Here is an 8,489-nt window from a genome sequence, read left to right as displayed (position 1 = left end):
ATCGTTTTTTTGTTGTTGTTTTGGTTTTTTTTAAAGCACTAGAAATCAGAGGCAATCAAGATAATGTACATCTTCTCCAAACATTTTTCTCAGCTACATAAGGTGTGCTTATACCAAGGTCTAACACACTTAGCTGCACCACATCAAGTCAAGCTGTCCAAGAGCATACTCGATTTTGCTTACAGGAGTATACCCCTTCCACAATTTTTCAAGTTTACAAGTAATTCCCTGTATTGGATTATGCCAAGTCAGAAGTACAGGTAATATTTTGTTCCAATACTATTGTTTGGTTTTATGACATATTCAGCGATGAGACAAGACATAAGATTAAGTGCAGGGAAGCAATTCAGACCCCTCCCCAAATGCATTCTTTTAAAACTTAGCTGTACATTGTTAACACAAGTAGATCTGCCAAGAGTTGCATAAAATGATTTTTGTTTCCAAAAGGTGAGCAACTGAGGCTCACTCAGCAAATATCAACTCTTCTGAATCATGGAATTCACTGTGGGTGTCTGAATGATTCAACTTGCACTTTTGAGTATCAGGTAAAACAGAACCACAAACTGAGCAAGTTAGTATAAGTGAATTGAGTACCCTTATAAAATCAAAGAATAACTTTGACTCCTGGAAGACCCACAGAAAACCCAAAGATGGAACAGAAGGTTGATTATTACACTCCCGCACAATCCAAGCAAAATGTTGCTATATTGAAAACATTCATGTCTGGTATTTGTACCTGCTGGATATACAAATTATTCTGTCCCAGAGCAAGCTTGATAACCATCCTCTCTGCAGCTGAAACCAGCCCGAAAACAATTTATTTTTTTAAAACAAATGGAACGGAAACCTTTTTCCCCACCCCCCAAGCTCCAATTACAACAGTCTAAGCCAAAGACTTAAGCAAATAAACTTCAAAATAGCCATTTGTTACAAGTAGCAAATTACCATGAACAATGAATTGTTAGGAATCCCTTCTAAAAGTACGACACACACAAACAGGCTACCCAGAAGAAAAATCTGTTAACAATTTTATTTCTTTTGTAATGTTAAATATTATGGGACAAGATTGTAAGGGTGAAGAACTCTCAACAATGCCTCACAAAGAATAAGAAAGAAATTCTGCCATGATATTAGCAAAGTAAGGTAAGGAGAAAATTTACACAGTAAGAGGCACCATTTTCCCCAGAATACCTCTTGTCGTATTCCTGAATGAGTGGGATTAGCAATCTAATAAATCATTTTGCAAGAGGTAACAGCAACAGATAAAATTTTAAAGGATTATTAAAATAACATTTACAAGACTCTGAACAATTTTTGAATTCTTATTAAAACCACAGAAAGAAAGAACAATTCTTTATTTATGAATTTTCATAAAGGACTGACTGTGCAACTGACACCTGCTATTGATGACATAATGTACAATTTTGTCCAGTAGCTGAACAGTTTGTCTTTTCAAGATTGTGTTTTCTAACCGTGCGAGATCGTTAAAGGCAAAGCCTGTTATGATGCTGTACACAAAAACGGCCACTTGGGCCATACTACCAATGAAGTGGTAGGTAAACAAACCTTTCTCTGGCCAAGAAAAAAAAAAAAAAAAAGAAAAAAAAAAGAAGAAGAAAAAAAAAAAAAGGAAGCTGCATTTTGCATGCTTCTCTCACTCATTCTTTCTACAAGATGAACTTCCCTAGAAAGAATCCAATGAAAATGGCTGCAATTACAACAAGAAGTGAAGGAAGAGAATTAGAGCCATTATCTCTGAGGGCCAAAGCTGTGGGTGATCCAGATTTATCCGAGTGCGCTACCTTTCTGAACCTCAAGCCTTCATCCTGAAGGGGGGTGGAAAACACAGATGTTAAAAAGGTTATGAATGCATCTTCTTTACAATAGTAAAAACTGAACTCAAAGATCAAGTTTACTAGTTAACATTTAAATAAATAAAATTTAAAAAAAACAAACAAACAAACAAAAACCACACACACACACTTTACACCACACTAAAATCCAAAAGATGAACATCACAAACCATAATACTTCAAATAAGGACAGGTAATCCACTAGTCTTCCTCCCTGCTCTTGTTAAGATTCTGAAATTCTTGCTATGCACAATGAAGAATTCTGCTTTTACTTACTATGTATTAGAATATCAATAATTCCTTATTGTGAAAGAAAAACATCTGCTTTGTGTAGTGCTTCTCCAAATGCCCCAGTATATCAGAATTAAAGATTTGGAGACATCAGCATTTCATGGTTAACAGGCTACTAAGGCCAATGACATTGTTAGATACCCAAAAGCAAATATATAGAAAGTCACATAAAGTCACATATTGACAAGTCACAGGTTACTGAATAGGACCTTTACATAAAAGTACTGGAAAGTTGGTTTTGCTTACTTCCTCTGGCCAAACCATTGTTCTTGTTCACTAACAATTTGTGATACAGAATGTTACCACTTTGGATCTCATTTACTCATTCTTAATGAATAATAATGCACTTTTATTAAAAGCTACTAATTCGGTATCTCTGATTTAGACTTCAAGTAGCTAAACCCACCTTAAATAGAAGATTACGTATCTCAGTATCTCATTCAGGACAACTACAAAGTCTCAATCACTGAGAAATTCAAAGTATACAGTATATACAGGACAGTAAAATTGTATTACAAATAAATCTTGACATTCTAACAGTTGTATCTACTTTCTGGAATACACATCTACCAGCCTAACTAAAAACTAGACCTTTCAATGAAGAGGACTGAAACCACTACAACATAAACATGGAAGCAGAACTTACTCTCAGGTGCTGATTTTCATCCGTCAGCTTCATAACCTCTGCTTGAAGTCTTTTGCACTCCTCCACTAGCTTCCTTGTTTCGGTATCATTAAGTGAAACACTATGTGGTTTTGGCATCGGTCCATCCTGCTTAGATGTATTCAGTACTGGGGCGGGTTTGCTTGCATCTATATCATTCTACAAACATTAAGAATGACTTGAGAATTTTACTTACCTAGAGAAAAATCATCCACATCTTAAAACTGAAACAATCCAGCTACTAATATAGTTCAAAGAAGCTTATATTTACAGTAATCTGAACATGACTTCTGTTAACAGTTCAATTCTGACTAGCTCAGCTATTAAAAAGCAAGAGAAGATTGCACTGTTGGTACTACATGCTACTGAGACAAAAATTAATACTTTAGCTGCTTAAAACTGACCCAGTGGACATCCAAAAGACGGCATAAAACACAAATGGAAAATACATCGAATTTAAGTTTCATAGCATTTCTAAAACACACATTACTAATTTCCAATACAAGTGAAAAGTCACATAAAAAGCTGTGAAAAAAAAGCCAAAAATAAAATGAAAAATCTAGTTGCCACAGCTCTGCTCAAAATCTGCAATAATCTTCAGTAGACATTAGTAATACAACAGATTCAACTACATAGCTGGGTTACTATTTGTGAAAACACAGCATTCATATGGCAATACACTCCAACAGCTCATACTCAGATTCAGGCTTCTGTATTCCTAGTTGCTTGGCTGCACAGCTATATCATTAAAACCACCATACTGCATCTTTCATAACCAAAGTAGTCGAAAGTACTAAATGTAACTGAAAACCTATTAGAAGGTAAACACATCTATGTGATAACACAGCAATTAAAAAAAAAAAAAAAGCAAGAATTTAGTTCCTATGCAAGTAGCAGTAATTTGGTCTACAACATCTACTTGCATTTTACATCTCTTGCAATGCAGCCATACACAGCCTAAGAGCCAGCACCTGCTACTGCACACAGGTACTCCTAACTGGATTTAAAAGGACCAACATATCTGTACCATGAGGATGCAGATCAGGATCTGTTGCTTTTTTAATTGGTTTGCTAGCTGACCTGAATTCCTTTAGTAGAACTGAAACTTCACTACAGACCTAAGACTTATCTCTCTGAAACAAACCTCCCTCCTTCTGCTGTTTGACCTCACTGACTGGTTTCTTTGTGACAATCTTATGGCTATGACTGGCAGGCATCTGAAGAAAGTTGTTGCTGATTGGAGGAAAATACCTGTATCCTCATGTAGGTATATCCTGAAGTGACAGGTGAGGCTTACCCTCAGGACTTGGGAGATTTCTCATTGCCAGGTTTAAGGGACTAAATCACCTGCTGCAGCAGGGTTTTGCAACCCTATGCTGCTACTCAGAAAAATACAAATACCATGCACAGTCAACACTGAAAATATCACATTAAAGGAAGTACAAGAGGAAGTCGTTCTGTATAATCCACTACATTATACAGTTTATAAAATTAAAAACAAATGTAATTTCTCTAATATCTAAAGGTAATTTAGTAAGCAGGTAAAAAGAAAAAAAAAAAAAACAACACCACAGAAAGTAGACAATTAAGTGTCTTGATAATAAATGCTTAACCTTTACAGTTTTAGCATTTAACACAGGCTTAGGCAGCTTACACCTAAATAAAAGGGTGCATCTCATAAATTATCCTTTACCAAAAAGGGGGAAGTACATCAAAAATGTTATGCTGACATTGCATCTGAAAAAAAAAAAATCTTTACATTACAGTCCAAAAACTGTATTAAAAGAACTGTTGCAAACACAGCTACTGCTCAGCTAGCAGCCTTCACCAAGATCCTTTATGTATGTAAATAATGAGACTGTTTCTAAATGTATGGATTCATGCTACTTTCTCCCAACATGCCTTACAGACTACTATAAAAGCTGGACAGTACTAAAAATAAAAGTCACGGTCATAAAGTGAATAAGGTTGTTTACAAACATCGTACTTTAGCACTCTCATTTACAATGCTAATACTAAACTAATAAAATAATAATTTAATAAATTAGTAAAATGTAAAAAAAAAAACCACCACCCCAAACAACCCAGAATATACAGTATTAAGATTATATAAATGAGAATTTCAAGTATGAGGGTAAATAAAAAGTTCATACATAAGAATGTAGTCCTCAATACCTCTAGGTAACTGACAGTTAACTATTATTCCAAATATCAGGCACCACAGACATCTTCAGTCTGTATACAATGAAACTGTCATCTCCTACACAGTTGGAATAGATTTTGTCTGAAAGCAAGAGCATAAAAGATGTGCTTTTTTTTTTTCGGTTTTTGTCCGATTATCTGTCTTTACCATTACCTTAAAAAATGCATTTAGGATTCCCAAAGCAATTTCTAATTAATACTTCCTTTTCTACTTTAACTGCATTAGAAACAGGATTTTTAAAATTGAAAAACATGTAATACTTTAAAATGAAATGATGCAATTCACTTTTCACTGTACGCAGTATTGCAGATTCTCTTTTTCTAATCTAACAGCAATAAAATCCTAAGCAAATTGATAACAACAAAATAATTTTTGGCACTAATGTCCATTGCTGGAGGCTTTTAAGATGCAGTTGGACAGGGTGCTCCCTTTCCAACAAAAGATGGTTGGACCAGATGGTGTCTCAAGGTCCCTTTCAACCTAGACTGTTCTAAGATCCTATGAATACTTGAAAAGTTATATACTAAATACCTTTTCTGTCTCATTTAGTACAAATTCCTACAATCCATTTAATCAACAAATCAAACAGGTTTAAAAAATTTCAAAACAGATTTTCCCGAGTTCCTACCAGTCAGTGTATGATAGTTCCTTACTTACCAGTTTATCATTTTCATTGGGCATTTCAAACACGCATCTCAATTTGGAGTCCATTAACTCATCAGGCTTTGCTTCTTTCCACTAAGATAACAATTAATATAGATTGTTACTTAACATGCTGCACTCATGCAAACACTTAAACAGTTCATAAGCTTGCTCTTAGTACAGATGAACACTGTCCTTACCCCAGCTGCAATTTTCAGATTTGCTTCTAAACAATGGTTTTTTTATTCACTTTGACTACTGTGAAGTAATGAAAGCTAGAAATGGCTAATTAAGTCTGGAAATGGAAATGAGTAAATTGAATGCAAGGATGGATCCAGAGGTTTTTTGGGGTCAGGGAGGCAACCAAACAGCATCTCTTAACACACAATGAGGAATAAGTACCATCTGAGTCAGTTTAAGAACAGAGTTACCACTCCTCGGTACATGTACTCCTTACATCCCACCTTAGAAGCACTAATTTTAAACAAAAGATTGAAAGACACCTTTCAGTAACTCAGTATTTAGTTTCAGAGTAGATTTCTATAGTTCTCCCTATTTTAGATTTTTAACCACTTCCTCCTCTTACTGCGTAACACATTACAATTTGGGCCTAGAGAATTTTTCAAAGTCATTTATAAAAAACATTTTAAATTCTAATGGTTACCAAAATATTTAAATAATTAAAATGTGAAATATGCTGGACTTTCTCTAACGCACAATTAGCTTTCAAAGCATACACTTCACGTAGTTGCCTTAAATCTTTAGGCCTGGAGACTGATCTGCAGTTTGTGGCAATTTTTCCAGCATTAGGTCCTCTGAAGTTACCTTAGAATCTTACAGACTAGAATATCCAGGCTTTTCATAACATCCTCTCCCCACAAACACACTTCTGTTGTTGGGTTTTTTCAGTGGCATTAGCTGTACAGTAACTTCTAACTACATTTACTGATTTTCTGCAAGATCTGTCTCTCAGTATGCTACACTTGAACACACTGAGTTACTTCAAAGGTATTTCCAAAGTGGAGTTTATATCCCCACCAAATAGTTACACTTCGCTTACCACACATAATGAAAAGCTATCCAAGCATACTAATAAAAAGTAAAACCAGACCAACAAGGAAGAGAAATGTTAACTTTCTACTTACATATCTCAAAAGTTTAACAAAATCTAACAGGCTTTCCACTGTTTCCAGTGAAGAGTGATGCCACAGTAATCTTTGCCTTCAATAAGGCGACAGAGACTAAACTTGCAGGTCTAGTGGATTTCAGTGATTTATAAAACCTCATCTCTTATCATTTGTTTCCCCTCTCCTCCTCTGCCTTGAATAAACATTGAACATTTCTATGTAAATTCAGGCATTCCTTAAAACAGCCTCCAGAGGCAGATGCCAGTGCATCATTCCCTTCCACCTTAATATACATGCTTATGAGAGCCCACACACACTCTAAAGGATATGTTCTGACACCTGAAGGCTTCTTTCCCATTGCTGCCAGCTTGTAACATCAGAAACAGGTGTCCTTGCTTCCAAACTAACAAGTATAAACTTAAATAGCTTCTTTCTGGATCTTACATCAGACCAGTCCTGCCTAAGAACTGAATCTATAACATATTCCATTAAAACAGAAAATAAACCTATCAGTTTTGCTGTGTTCAGTCATGTGGTATCTTGCAGAGAGATTTATCTTAGTCTTCCAAACGTTGTAATTCATTATAATCTCATTCAATGTTTCTCCTAAACACCTTTCAGATCTAATACACCCATTTCATACACCTTCAGGCTTGTTTAAATATATTCAATTCCTTCAAATACAAGGTTTATCCCTTCAGATTAGCTGCACAGAAGGTACAACATGCCAAAATTTTACCACTGAACTGACCTTACCTTACCTTAGATGCACTACTATTTCCATTCAACCGGTTCACTAGGCAGTTCTAAGAACCAAGCTTGTATTTAATACTAAAAACCCTGAATCACATATGGAAGTCATACTTGTCCAGAGAAAACCCAATTCTTCTACAAAAGAAAACTGCAAAACCACAATTCATTTACACTTAAGCCTGAGTTTTTAAAGTGGGGGAAAAAAAAAAACCCACCATATATATACATAAGTCATTTTACTTACCACTGCCTCCAAGTCTGAAATATTTGGTGGTGCATAGGTTGTTTGTACCATGAACTTGTGTTTACTCTTCTCATTTGGGTCATAGTCAAAAGGCTGCAGCATTACTGTTCAAAAGAAAAAATAAAGCTTAAAACTGATTCTTCAGCTAATCACTGTGACAGGTAATTCACCATATTCACAGCATGCTGTCCACTTTAGACTTGCTTTCCCTTGAGAGGAGACTGAAAGTTAGAATGGAATATAGAGCAGACATACACTGTAGCAACAGGTACTGAAAGGAAAAATCTTTGGAGTTTTTCAGTCTGGTGTAGCTGATACCATTATTTCTGTAATTACTATAGCTAAATGACATTTCATATACTAATAGGAACAAGCCCATCCTCTAAGGCAGACAAAAAACAAACAAACAAAACACAAGCCAAGCAAACACCACAGGACATTTCTTTGGAATAAACACATTTTATGATTAAGTGAATGCAAAGCTAAAGAACTGTAGCACACATTACGATAGCTACACATAATGAACCTACATTAGGTAGGCCACCAAGCAGTATGGCAAGAGCAACTGACTTCTAAGAGTATATTAATCTAAACTGGGAGCAAAACCACTAAAATACTTCATTCAAACTACAGTTATAGGAGGTAAAGCTACCTGGGGCTTTAATAATACATCTTCAAAACACTTTCAAATTAAGCTCTTTAAATATATATA

General features: G+C 35.2%; 1 protein-coding gene across 1 annotated transcript; it reads right to left on the bottom strand.

The window, feature by feature from the left end:
* Positions 1 to 861: 861 nt before the first annotated feature.
* Positions 862 to 7,881, bottom strand: VAPA (VAMP (vesicle-associated membrane protein)-associated protein A, 33kDa; the record flags this gene model as incomplete). Its single annotated transcript, XM_010018781.1, has 4 exons — positions 862 to 1,826; positions 2,791 to 2,967; positions 5,669 to 5,749; positions 7,778 to 7,881. Coding segments are annotated over 4 exons (521 nt in total), but the record flags the coding sequence as incomplete, so codon positions are not given.
* Between the last annotated feature and the right edge of the window lie 608 nt (positions 7,882 to 8,489).

The sequence above is a fragment of the Nestor notabilis genome, unplaced genomic scaffold (assembly GCF_000696875.1).
Source record: "Nestor notabilis isolate BGI_N333 unplaced genomic scaffold, ASM69687v1 scaffold28237, whole genome shotgun sequence".
Lineage (NCBI taxonomy): Eukaryota > Metazoa > Chordata > Aves > Psittaciformes > Psittacidae > Nestor > Nestor notabilis.
Note: the sequence above shows the minus strand (reverse complement) of the source record. Positions and strands in the feature narration are given on the sequence as shown.